This window comes from Ammospiza caudacuta, chromosome Z (genome assembly GCF_027887145.1).
Source record: "Ammospiza caudacuta isolate bAmmCau1 chromosome Z, bAmmCau1.pri, whole genome shotgun sequence".
NCBI classification, from domain to species: Eukaryota; Metazoa; Chordata; class Aves; order Passeriformes; family Passerellidae; genus Ammospiza; species Ammospiza caudacuta.
In genome coordinates this window covers 34052442-34066476 of record NC_080632.1, presented here as the reverse complement: position 1 = coordinate 34066476, position 14035 = coordinate 34052442, and the positions used below count along the sequence as shown (strand labels likewise).

The 14035-nt window shown below is 45.6% G+C and overlaps 1 protein-coding gene across 1 annotated transcript; it reads left to right on the top strand.

Annotated features, from left to right (window-relative positions):
* Nucleotides 1-4007: 4007 nt before the first annotated feature.
* On the top strand, nt 4008-5024 carry LOC131571501 (forkhead box protein B2-like). Its single transcript, XM_058824240.1, is given in 3 exon segments — nt 4008-4380; nt 4383-4459; nt 4548-5024. Coding segments are annotated over 3 exon segments (927 nt in total).
* The last annotated feature ends 9011 nt before the right edge of the window (nt 5025-14035 follow it).

Here is a 14035-nt window from a genome sequence, read left to right as displayed (position 1 = left end):
GGTGCAGGCACCCTCTGACATCGGCGGGGACTCCGCTGAGACAGGACGGAAAAGTGTGGCGTTGGTTTGAGAAGGGAGATACGGGTGGGTGCGGACCAGTCGCTTCAAAGAGCTCAACCGATCTCTCTTCTTAAAACAGCAAGCCAAAAATAAGGTTCGGCTCTGCCGTTTTCTTGGTGTTTTCTGGCCAGGAGCAGGGATCCGTTCCCGGGACTGGAGGATGTCCTCATCTTTCGCTGCACCCTCTTTTCATGAAAGGCAGGTGTGAAGGTGTGATTATTTTGCATCCTGCCTGATTTCACTTCGCCTAGAAATTAAAAGTGGTGCAGGAAGTAGTGGCTAACAGCAGGATTGGCTAGCAGGTAAAATGGGCAGAAAAAAATGAAAAAAAAAAATCAAGGAGAGGGAGGAAAGAAGATGAGGCGCGTCTCCGTGCTCCACTTGTCCTAGTGCAAGAACAGAGCTAATTCCTCCGCTGAAACCGACGGACTCTGAGCTAAAGGCTTACAGGGGGAGGCTAAGGTGAAGGCTTTTTGCCTGCTCGAAGATATGTCTCTTATCTAGGAGGGAGCATATCTTAACTCTATCAATCTGGCCGTTCACCAAGTGCTGCTCGGCTCTGTTTTCCTCAGTTATGCAACTCTTGATAGCGAAGCTTTTTTTACCCTGTGTCACCAAAGCCCTCTCTGAAGCTAACCTTCACTAAGGCAGACCGCGGCAGAACTAGAAGACAGGTGTATCTAAATGTAGCGTCTGGCAAAGCGAGAGGAAGAAAGAGGGACAGTCACCCTGCTCCACCAAAGCCACGGCCATCTTCCAGGGGTGCAGCTTTGCTCGAGGATTGAAAGCGTCTGGGGGATGCAAAGAGAAGTAATTTCTCGGGAGCAGCAAAACTTTATAGTGACTTTGCTGGTTGAAGAGAAAAAAAAGCCTGAAAAACTATGCTGCCGCGTCGGGAGGGTTGCAGCGACAGCCCGAGTAACCTAGAGTGGCTGCCAGCAGTGCTTCGTTAGTAAAACATTACCTCTTGAAATTCCGAACCGGCCTGAGTGATGTCAGGCCGATTACCTGAGGTGTGTTTCTGTGAGTAATTGTCTTAGAGGCTTCAAGGAACAGGTCTCTCTTTCACGAGCATATGGGTGGACCGCAGCCCTGCGGTGATGTATCCCCATAAACGCGCGCACCAATTGGCTACCACTAGCCCGTGCATGCAAGCACTTTTCCCATGGCTTGGGAAGGGCTCCTGTTAAACGCGGGCTTGCTCCCACGCCCCATCGTTTAACAGACGTCCTACCTTGGAGGCCTGCAGGAGCGCAGGGGACAGAGGTGGCAGCACCGCAGGTTCCCTGCAGCGGTGCCCGCCGGATGATGGCACCGAGCTCCGGCCGACTCTCTTCCTCCGTTCCCAACCTCCCCCACGCCTTCCCGGGGAAACAGCAAATTACCACGGCCCCCGAAAGCAACCGCATTTGGGAAGGGATGGGAGAAAATTAAACGCAAACAGCTCCTTTCGGGTCTCACCGGTTTCCAGGGATGGATCTATTCTCCCGTGAAAAATAAAATCCGGCTGCAGTGGAGATGAAGAGGGTAAAAGTGAGAAAGGGCCAGGCTAAATTCCCATACATGCCCTACGGGGAGAAAGACGCCGGGTTGCTAACTAGTGAGGTGAGGCAAACAATAACAATGACTTTAAGGTCCAAGATTTTAGGGTAGGAGCAGGGCTTTTAAGCTGTTAGGACAGGATTAAGTGGTAAAACAGGAATAAAATGTCTCGGGGGAAAATGTATAGACATGTCAGGAAAGATGTTGAAATGTCGGGTCTTGCCATGCGGGCAATACGGGAATTAGCTTCCCAAGATGCACGATATTAATGTTGCTGCCACCATAACTTCTAGTTTCTCAGAGGAAGGTGAGTGCTTCAGATAATCATCTGAAAGTTTTTAAAAACCACGCGCTTTCTGGGGAAGCTTGGCTTGGCCAAGAATTGTGGCTACTTTTTAGCTTCTTTACCTTTGATAATGCTTTTCACTTGACTGACCTTGATCAGGTATAAAAACTGTCAAATACAGATTACTTGAGAGTGGGTTTGAAATTAATCTTTTCCTTCGCCCCCTGAAAGAGATTATAAGCACACATTTAAAAGCTTTTTATCTTTCCCCACCCCTTCCTCTTCACCACTTCTGTCTGCAGCAGCTGAGTTGGAGGCAGACAAACAAGCCTGATGTCAAAACCAGCACCCCGACGGCAGAAGTGGGGCGCGGGGGCACCGCCGGTCGGGTTCTGCCCCAGCGCTGCAGCAGCAGCAGCAGACCCCGGGGAGTCCGACCCAACGCAACAATCTGGAAGGATGGGCTCAAAAAAAGCTTTTCCATACACAGCTTTACGTATAGTAAGGCTCTTTCAACCTGTTTGTTAATATAGGCCATAGAAGTCGGACTAATAATTTTTACGCTGGCACCTCTTATAGCATCTCGCTAATTGTGCTCCGAAGTGCTGATGCTGAGCAGCGTTTCTTCCAGCTCTAGCGGCAGCTTAGCAAGCAATCGTCCCTTTTTCTCGCTCAAATCTACAGCGAGAATAATAATACTCGCTATAATAACTCGCACTACGTTTGGAGGATGGATAGGAATTGTTGCACTGTTCATTGATTCCTACTAATGAGCCGGTCTGAACCAACACTGGCGCGAAGTAGTCCATCTGTAAGCGTACAGATGATGCTTTGGCTGGTTCTTTACGTGTTTTCTATGAGCCGCATCGTGGCGAGTAGCAAGAATTGACAGTAACGATTTGGAGAGGAGAGTGTAGGATTTTTTGCCTCTTGGTTTTGTGCTAGTCTTTGCGTAGCTTCTTACACATAATGACAGGAATGATAAAAAAAATATGTCAAAGGGCCTATGTTTCCCGCTTGCTGCCTCGCGGGGCTAGCTCGAGGGCCATTTTTCCAGGGCGCTTGACTCGACTTGCCATGGGGACGAGGAAAGACCTCTTCCCGTTTTCCACCTCCCTGTGGTGCGGTCCCCTCGGTCGGCGTTCGCGCCTGCTGCTGTAAGCCGGGCTGTGCGGGAGCGAGGGGTCAAGAAGGAGAATGGATAGGGGGGCTATGAAAGGGGTGGAGGGAAGCTGGAGTGGGAGAGGTGGGAGGAGGAAGCTTTCCTGCTCGGGCCACTGTTTCCTGCCCTATGGAGTGCGCATCTCGGTCTCATACGGAGTTTCCTCAACTCCCTGGCTCCATCTCACCCTGATAAGGAGATGTGAGTGAGAGGGGAGTCGGGAGCCGTTTCTTGCTCCTTTTCCATGAGACGCCAAGTCCCCAAGCGGCTGTCATGTGACAGCAAGAGAGCAGGAGCTGCGGGGGTCTCGCGGCTCGGGCACCATTACAAAACCACGCCGGAGCGCACCAGCCCCGCCAGCAGCCGCGGCGGTCGCCGCCCCGCTCGCCTCCTCTCCCCTGGCGCTCGCCTCTGCCGCAAACTTTTGAGGGGACACCAGACTGAGCGGTGAGAGGGATGTTTTTATTTCCTTCTTTCCTGTCCCTGCAGACGTCCGGGGTAATTTCGTGCTCTCGAGCCCTTGGTGCCTGAGGAGCATCAACTCCAGCCGAGTGAGCCAGGCGGCAGGGGGGAAGCCCGGGAGATTCAGCAGCCTCCAGGAGAAAAGCGGGACGCCAGTGAGGCCCGGGACCTCCTCCTGGCACCCGAGCCCCCGCGGCCTGGGCGGCAGCTGTCTCTCCCGCAAGCTGAGGGGCAGCTAGGCGAACGCGTCCCGCGGGGAGAGGCTGCTGAAGAAGCCGCGCACGGAGCTCGCTGCCCGGCCGCCGGGAGGTCGCTGTCGCGTGTGGCCCAGAAGCTGCCTTTGCAGCAGGGCAGGTGGCGCCCAGGATGTAGAGGCGGCGGCGGAGCAGGGCAGTGAAGTCCCCGGATCCCAAGCCCGCCGTGCGTGGTACTGAGCAGCGCCCAGCCCGGAGCGGCGGGATCGTGCGGCCGCGGGAGTGCTGTGGCGGGGAGGCGATGCCCAGGCCGGGGAAGAGTTCGTACAGCGACCAGAAACCGCCCTACTCTTACATCTCCCTGACGGCCATGGCCATCCAGCACTCGGCCGAGAAGATGCTGCCCCTGAGCGACATCTACAAGTTCATTATGGAGCGGTTCCCTTACTACCGGGAGCACACCCAGCGTTGGCAGAACTCCCTCCGCCACAACCTCTCTTTCAACGACTGCTTCATCAAGATCCCGCGGCGACCCGACCAGCCGGGCAAAGGCAGCTTCTGGGCGTTGCACCCGGACTGCGGGGACATGTTTGAGAACGGCAGCTTCCTCCGCCGCCGCAAGCGCTTCAAGGTGCTGCGCCCCGAGCATCACCTGCCCGGCGGCGGCGGCGGGGCGGGCGGTGGCGGTCCCGGCAAGCCCGCGGCGCCCACCCCGCACATGGTGCACTACTTCCATCCGCACCCGCCACCGCCGCCGCCCCCGGGCAAGGTGCCGGGGCTGGCGGGCTCCGACGCGGCCGTGGCTGCGGCCGCCGCCGCCGCGGTGGGAAGGCTGCCGCAGTTCTCGCCCTACGGGAGCAGCCAGCCCTCGGGCTTCAAGCATCCCTTCGCTATCGAAAACATCATCGGCAGAGATTACAAGGGTGTGCTGCAGGCCGGCGGGCTTCCGCTGGCCTCGGTGATGCACCACCTGGGCTACCCGGTGCCCAGCCAGCTCAGCAGCGTGGTGAGCTCCGTGTGGCCGCACGTGGGGGTGATGGACTCCGTGGCCGGTGTGCCCGTGTCCCCCGACTACGGACCCTTCGGCATGCCCGTGAAGGCGCTCTGCCACCCGCCGGCACAGACCATGCCCGCCGTCCCGGTGCCCATCAAGCCGGCGCCGGCGCTGCCCGCTGCCTCGGCCATCCCTGCCCTCACGGTCGCCGCCTCGCAGATCTGCCCCGCCGCTTCCCCGGCTGCTGCATCGCTGCTGGAACAGACCGCGAGCAACAACCCCGAGGGCAAGAGCTCCCTCCACTCCGTCCTGGTGCATTCCTAAAGCGCAGGGGCTCGGGGGAGAGAGGTCCCCAAGCTCCCGGGGGAGTGGACGGGGGGATCCGGGGCATGCTTGCAGAAACCCGATCGATCTCATGACTATACCCCTGCTGGTGTCTGTGTTTATAACGTGTACTATCAGATTATTTGAGAGGCAGGTCGCAGGTAAGATCTTTTATCGTCGTTAAATGTCATTAGTAGCGGAGAGGCGATGTGAAAAACCACAGCCGGGGCCGAAGGGGCTGGCTCGGAGAAAAGGGCAGAGAACGAAGTTCTCCCGCCACCCCGCCAGCCCGAGGCACGGGGTGCCGTGCAGCCTGCGCTCCCCGCCGAGCCCCTGTCCCGGGGCAGTCACCCCGGAGGGCCCGCGAAACCCGAGCTCCGAGAGGAGAGGTGCTGCAGTCGGCCGGCGAATAGGGAGCGCAGAAGGATAAAACCCCTCGGAAGTCTGCTTCTCCCTCTTCCACGAGAGACAGGAATCCGCTGCTCCACCGTCCTGTAGATCTTGCTGTGAAAGGGGTAGGCAAAGTGGTTACCTCAGACCCTGGCGAGCTCCGGGGCCCCACGACATGTAATGCTTGCTGCTTAAAGAGTAAACGTTAAATATTTCGATTAAGTAGTGGGAATTTAAATGACAACGGCATTGACGGCGAACGGTTCCTTTAACTAACGATCGCTTGCGCTTCCCCTTCACACTTTTATAACCCATCCTGTAGTACCTTAGAAGGGACTGAAGCATGATCTGGCCTCTCAAACTCTGTGTGAGTGTCCGAATTCCCTGGTTTCTCATTAAAATAAAAAGAGCCCGGCGATTCGTAGATTGTGCTTTTCACATCACCTTTCACTGCTCACAGACACCACTATTTTGTACGTGTTTGCTTGGCGTTTCTTCCACGTGAACGTGATCGCAAAAACCTGCGGGGAAAGGGGGGAAGATGAAGAGTGAAAGAGGTTGGGGAAAGTGGGGGAAGACAACAGGAAAATGGTTAAAAAGTTATTCGGGAAAAGCACTTTACTGAAAAGAACCTTCCAATAGACGAGAAGTCTGTGCAGAGGGATCAGAAGTCAGAGATCAGAAGTCAGAGATTTACGTGCTGGGCTGATGAATCCTGGCTGGTTTGTGAGTGATTGCTGCCGTACCCTGTCTGCCCAATGCTCATTAAAGCAAATCCATCTATTTGCTTCTGCTGGTGCTGCTATTTAAAAACTCGCCTTTCACTTTGGTTAAGAAACGTGTGCTTGTAGCGTAAGTTTTCGCTCCCTCTCCCCAAACTGATAAAAGTATCCAAAAGTTTTTTCGGCGGCAAGACAAGGGGAAGAAAAGGAAAGAAATCTCCTACAGGTAAATTTCCTGCTATAGAGGCACGGCGGTCTGCCCGCAGCTCACGGGCGAAGAGCCGGCGTTCGAGCGTGACAAGAGGGAACCGGCTCGGAACTCGATCCCACTGCAGGCAGTTGAGGTTTTGCCAGTTTCACCTTGTGCTGGATCGCACCTGCTTCCTTGGTTTTATCCGCTCACACCGGCGCGCCAACAGTGGCCCGAGACGCCAGGTCGCAGTCCCCGCCCCTGGGGAAGGATATCCTGTGACAGGCTGACCCTTCTTGGTGCCACAGAAATTTGCTAGGAAAAGAAAACCTCTTTGGCCCTGAGCGCCGTCTATCCAAAATATTCCCCCCACACACTAGTGGGGTCTGTTTGACTACTTGAAATTCCTCTAGAACTATTGAATTTCCAGTTGTTCCCTCTGTTCTAGGCGTGTTTGCACCTTAATTTCAAACATTTCAGAATTTCTAGCGCCTAAAAATTACTACTAATAATGTTATGTTAATGAAACACATCGGTATCATGGTTTGTGAATTGGTCTGGAAGGGGAATTGACTCAAAAGCACTGCAACAAGATAAACAGAAAAAAACAAAAAAGAAAAGAAAAAAGAAAAGAAAAAAGAAAGAAAAGAAAAGAAAAGAAAAGAAAAGAAAAGAAAAGAAAAGAAAAGAAAAGAAAAGAAAAGAAAAGAAAAGAAAAGAAAAGAAAAGAAAAGAAAAGAAAAGAAAAGAAAAGAGAAAAGTGCTTCACATTTTCTTTACTCTGCTGTTTTCCATCTTAGGCAGAGATCCAATTCAGTACTCCCACTGCTAAAACCAAGTTGCTTAAAAAAAGCAATTTGCCAAATAAATAATGAATAGCACTAGCTGTATATTAGTTCCATATGTATTTAAATATATTTCACTAGTCTTGATGTAACTACTGCGTAGGACTCCAAAGCACACCTTAAAGAACCTTAAGAGTTTTCCACTAACATCGGTAAAAGGGGTTAGAGGGATGGAGAATTTTTCAAACGATTTTGGTCAGTTTTAAGATTCTGAATGTTCTTCTAAATTTCATTGTGGGAAAACTCTTACTGGTGTGAGGAGGCCTGTCTGGGTGCCGCGGCGAGGGGTAAGCAGGAGGCTCCCGCCGCCTTTCGCACCCGGCAGTCGCGGCAGGTGCATGGGAAACCGAGACAAGGGGCTATCAGCACACGGGAAGATCTCTGATCGGAGGTGAGACGGCCTGAGGGCCAGGCGCTCTCCCATCGCCCGGAGGGACACGCCGGGACGGTGGGGTACACGGGGATTTGTGGGGTGCCCAGCGAGTTGCGGGGTGCAGAGCAATCTGCACACACGGGCTCTGCATACAGCAGGTTTTGCCCACCACAGGGGCTCTGGGGAGTGGGGAGTTTCGGCCAGGGGTGAATCGCCCAGACGGCTTAGTGTGACTCCCAGTAGAGTGGCCTGCTTACACTTCTTGTGAACTAAAAATGGGGATATTTTCTGTAGCTTGTACAGTGAAAATTTTAGGGGGTTAGAACCTGATAATTCCAGATTATTGGGGGGGAGGGAAAATTAACTATTCAAGTAATATTTTCTAACTCATTTATACTATATATCTGGTTTTCCTTATTCTTAAGTACTCTATCTCTAAGCATAGCCTTTGCAGAGTTACACAAATTTGTATCAACAACCAATAATCCCAATACATAAATAAACTCAACTCCAATGCTGCTTAAAACCAGATCATAGTACAAAAAGCAGAGAAATGAAACAGCACCCTTTCGTCCGAGCTGAAAAGCAGGTCTAAACTGGTGCAGGGTAAGATTTTTCACTTGACAAATAGAGAAACAGCCTTGTTTGGCTAGATTTTGTCTGTCTGCTGTACCAGTACACCTCATGCAGAAACAGCTTGCCTTCAGATTGAAGTGCACATGTTTTGCACAGAAAGGCAGTCAAGTCTTTACTGAGTGGGTGCAGGTGGGGTGTTTGTAAGCAGGAGAAAGAGATGCAAGCTTAATCTTCATATCATCAGACTGCCAAAAGTCGAAAAGTAAAATTTATTACTAAAAGAATGGAGGCCTAAGAAAAGGCATTAGTTGCACTCCCATATGCTTATGGTTTACTGTGACTAGCTAATATAGGATTGTTATTTCTAGCCATGGGAAACGATTCCCAACCAAGATGTTACTTTGTGTATTTTAGGTTCATAGGGCATGCAAATCAAGAAAGAAAAGCAAATACAGTAAGACTCTTAGAATTAACGTGGCTTACGGTCTAAACATGCTAGCAGTGTTTCAGTGGATATGTTCTGATCTCAGTGATACCTGTTACACTTTGACAACCAGAGTTATAACTGAAATTCTGGACTCCATTGATCCAATTCTGAAGTCTCGGCCGGACAAAAATTGATACAGAAAATCTGCCTGGAACTTTGTTGCTGCTGCTTGTGGTAATAGATTTTTCTCTTTATTGTAGGGCTTTATTTTAAATCATTATCCTTCAAGTCTGTTTTAAGATAGAGCCTTCCCTGTAAGTGCCGGAAATATGTAATAGTTTCAGTTTTAGAAAGTAAAATTTCACCTCGACTTCAGGAGTTTTGCTGAATATATGATTAGATTAACCATCTTTAGTTAGACAGACCAGTTTTAATTTTAGACATGTAATGATAAAGAAAAAAAAATTACAACCTACAGGCCTCTATTCTGGACATTATGTATTTATGTAACTCTTTATTTAAAGAATCAGTGATCCTACTTCTTTGCTTATACAACATGGTCACTGGCATAGCCTGTGAAGAAAAGCCTAATAGTTACAGCACTCTTCTCAGAATCCTGGAAGGAAACAAGCTCAAGACTATTTCAACTCAAAAGGATTCAGATTCACATCTTTGTATCAAAAAAAAGGTCAGCTGCAAAACGGCACATAGAGGAAGTTATGTTATACAGCAACAATAAATGTAAGGCTCATGAAGCATCAGATGAGATACAGGGCCTGGGTGCATCTCTACAAAGGCAGAGTCCAAGTGCCATTGGAGAAAACAGATTATGGACGGAAAGACGGAAGTAAGGATAGGAATAAAAGGCAAATTTTCAAATCAGAGTGCCAAAGGGAAAGGTGTCAGGTGTCCCAGGAATTCATAATTGTGGTATGCAAAAGGTGAGCTACAGTCAGGAAAGTGAAAAATGTTTGCTAATATTAAGTCATTTAGACTAACAAAAAAGAGTGGTCAAGAAATTGAGAGTTGCTGACAAACATTCACACTGGGTTACAGAATAATAAAATGGAAAGTGAAATTCATTATTGATATATTCAAACTGCTATGCATGGGGAAAACAATTCTGTTTTATATACATAACAATAGGTCCTAAAGTTTGGATTTTTATGAAGCTATGGTAGATAGCACTAAGAAAATGTTGGTTTATTAGTAATTAGCTATGAAAACAGAAAAAATATCGGCAAAAGAACAGAGAACATAACAGAAAATATCATGTCCCTCTTTAAATCTAAATGAAACTGGAATGCACCAGGGACACCTGCAAGTTCCTCACTCCTGAAATACACCTGAGGTACCTTAAAACTGTCAGGATATAGAACAAATCAGAGGCAATGATCAAAGGTACCTCTTCTGCACATGTAGCAATCCAATAGACAAAGACTTTTCAGCATGGAAAGCAAGGATATACAGAGATATATGACACAAATTTACAACATTTGTGAGAGACCTGGAGAAGGCTCATTCTTTCTCTTCATACCAGAACTGTGAATCTTCAGGAGGGCTCAAAGCAAACATAAAGATAGGATACTTCACACAGCACATAACTGAATTAATTGTTGCAGGATGTTCAGGGTGTTAAAATTTTACATGCATTTTAAGAATAAGTGAAAAATTCATGTAAAATCACTGACAATTGATCCATAAAAACTCATGATCTCTTGCTCAGATTTGCTATGCTGATAATATATTTCAGAAAGTAGTGTGACATACTTTTTCTGTCCTACTCTTTGTATAGCACCCATTATTTGTTTTTTGTTGGAGACAGGACACTGGGATAGATGAACATCTGGGGTCACCTATGACAATTGTTCTTCAGTAGAGAGGGGATCAGGATTTGTGACTTTCATTTGTAGATAAGGGTCTGGAATGAAAGCAATTATTTAATAGTATTTCAGTGCACAATATATGAAAGATTAACTATATATGGTCTATAAGAAAAATATTTAAAATGGTTCAGGAATGTACAAATTCCTCATTTCAAGAACAGTGCTGTATTGATTGGAATAATTTGCTTATTTTCTGGTGAAATAAATTTAAACAACTAAAAATGTTCTGCATGAGAGACTGAACACAACTATAATAACACTACATTACAATAATTGATATAGTAGGCTGCAAATAGGTACAAATTTAAATGCTCTCTAAGATGGAGAAGCAACACAGACATCTGTGCCCTGGTACTGTAGTAGTGGTGAGTCTATGGCATGCATGTCTGAAGCATCCAAAGTGTTGCAGGCATTGGCAGAAGTGTGAGTGTATTACTTTTGTCTCTATCTCCTTGCTTAGTTACAGGACCAGTGAAAAGAAGCAGCTTTTTGAAGTAGGAAATAAACAAGTTCTGACAATAGAAAAAAACAGCTCTAGTACTGAGTTTCACATAGTTTAAAGGATAAATTTGACTGCATTTGACATCCAGAATATACCACAGTGACTTGTAGTATTTCTCTAGACTTCACATGGATGCTTAATCTACACTGGGAGAGGTAGCCATTTCCAATGAGATACAAAAATCTGTTTTAAGGCAAAAGATCTGGGAGAAAGCTATACATTGACACTGCACGGCATGCTTTTATTATGTATTGTTTATTAAAATAATGACTGAACAATAGATATGAATGGCACAATGATGACCAATGATGCCCCAAATTTTTATGTCAGGGTTATAATAAAGCAGTCATTTGGAAAAGTAAAAACAACCTGATATTCCTTATCAACTAATTATGACCCTTACTGTCAAAAGGGAGGTTTTTGGTAGAACACCAGTGAATAAATTATTAGGCAAAAAGGTCTTCCATGAGTAAGGAATGTTATTTTTAATTATCAGCCTTCAATTTTCCAAAAAATAGAATTTTAATTCTACTATACAACAAACTCCCAGTGTGGGTCAAGTTTTCCTTTGAGGATGGTCAAAATAATTTGAAGGTAAATCAACTATTAATTATGGATAGCGGTGCATAGAGAAAGAAGGAAAAATTTATTTTCATGTATTGCTTGCACCATAGAACTGCTACTGGAAAATGATAATTTGCTAAAAAATATGCGAGAAAATTTTTAATGTAATTGTAGTAGCCATTTGTGCTTTATGAAACTGTTGTTTTATGTGGGATGTGTGATTTGGATTTATCCTCTCCTAAGTCTTGAAATTAGAGTGTTTTTAATGCCCATGTGGTCTTTTGACTGTGGCTGGTAAGAATTTGTACCACAACAGATTAGTAAACATGAAAATTACTGTGATACTTCATATGCTTAATAAAATATATGGTTGAAACTGGTAGGCGCTTGCATCTTTTTTAACTGATTACTACTGACTGATTATGAAAAACTTTCCTGGTACACACAGAAAAAATGCAACGTAATGTGCGGCATTGCTAGCTCATTATTACTGTACACAATTTTTAAAGTTGAATGGGACTGTTGGCATAAGAACTAGAAAGAGAATCAACTTATTGCTTCCTCAAATATTTGTGATAGAGATAAAGAAAAAAACATAAAAAGATGAAAATGATATATCTCCAAAGTTAAATTACACCAATTACACCAGTAAAACAGATAACAAGTGAATTGAGATCCTTACTAAGCCTCTGGTATCTTTATATTATAGCTGTTTATAAGCTTTCTTAAAAATGGGAAATTTCCTGGTTTATTTAGCAACTTTAAACTTCATTGAAAACAAACAAACAAACATGTTGAAAACATGGACTTCAATTTGGGATCAAAATCATATCACTGCAGATTTTACATTTCAATATATTTGCTGATTTGTAAAGGTGTTTCTGTGTCACCAACATATTTCATCTGCAAATCTCCAGATAAATGAAGAGAAAATATATGGACCAATATCAGTGTATTAGACTGAAGAATACTAAAGGAAATAATAACAAATATAAGCCTATAATAGAGTTAATAAAACCTGCAGGCATTGAATGCAAGCTACTATGAAACAACTCAATGTTTTTCTCTGGTAACCAATTTTTAGTGAAAATATAGGTAATACAACAATCTGAATATTGAACAGAGCTTCAGTAAAGAGCTTGGTGTGGTGGTGCCTAGCAAGTCATCAGTGTATGTTGAGGAGGACTAGAACTTTGCACAAAGTCTGACTATACACTGAAATAGTGTGAACTCACGTAACATGAATTTATGCATTTAAAGTCTTGTAATAAAGGTATCTGAGGAGACTTGCCAGATGCAAGCAACTCACAAGATTCCCTTTACTAACACAAAAGCAGAAAACTTACTCAATATGCAGGAATATGAATGAAGGTCAAGAAAAAATTGAAAGTTCTCATGGATTCATAATACCTTTAGCATGCATACAGTGCTCTTATTGTCCCCTCCATTTCTTCCTTACTTGCACAGTACTTTTTAAACTTACTGCTCTATTTATTTACTATTCTGAGTTTTCTTAATTTCTTATTGTAAGCCCACTGTGTTCTCTGAGTGTGACAGTGAATTTCTCTTAAGTTCTCCCAGAATATGAAATTCCCTATCTCTTGTGATTTGGTATGATTGCATGCCATTTTTTCACTGAAGCTCTATAATTTTTTCAGGGCAAAATTTTTTTATAGGGAAGTTAGGTCTGGTCTCAATAGATTCAATTTTCCTAATGTGCCTGAGAAACACCACAAACACACATTTCTCCCAAGAAGGAATCAGAAAATGGTTAAATTCAACCACATTCCTCTGATTTGCTGAAAATTAAAATTGCTTCCCTGTTTAGATGGCCATGAAAAAGAGTTGGACCACAGTAGTGGCACTGATTCATTGTCATCAGAGAGGTATCTTGAATGTCCCAGCAGTTTTCTGGAACTCCCAAAAGTAATGAGTGGGCATTTTTTTTTAACTCATTGCAGGAGAAGGCAGAAAGGCATTTGTCACTACTGGCTGTTAAGGGTGTATCTTATGCTAACATTTTTGCAAAGATGGTAGCTGCAAGACTGTACCAAGATTTCACTCTCTTCTTCTGAGGGAAATTACCTCATTGGAACAACAGTCTGAACTTTTTCATTCTGAGGTCAACAATCCCTGCCTTGTGATTGTTGTGTGCCTTTTTAATTCAGAGCATTATAACATCAGTTACTGTTGCACAATTAATTTAAGAAAAACAAAATCCCTGGCACTTTTGCGTCACTTAAGGAAATGTTCAAGTCAAGAAAGCTGTAGCAGCACAGGCTGAAGTAAATCAATGCTGTCATACAGGTGACAACACCCTAATTGCCTATATGATATGTTTTTTTATTTATCAGTGTTACCAAAAATACTACAAGGTCAGTAAAGATAATGTTCTTTAAATGGATCCCCTTTTCCTTCCCTTACATTTTTTTCCCCCAACAATGCTGTCACAAGAAAACCACCAGATTTGAAATGCAAAAAACTACACTGAGAATCTAAGGCAAGAACATTGGACATTTATGTAGAAAGTTCCAAA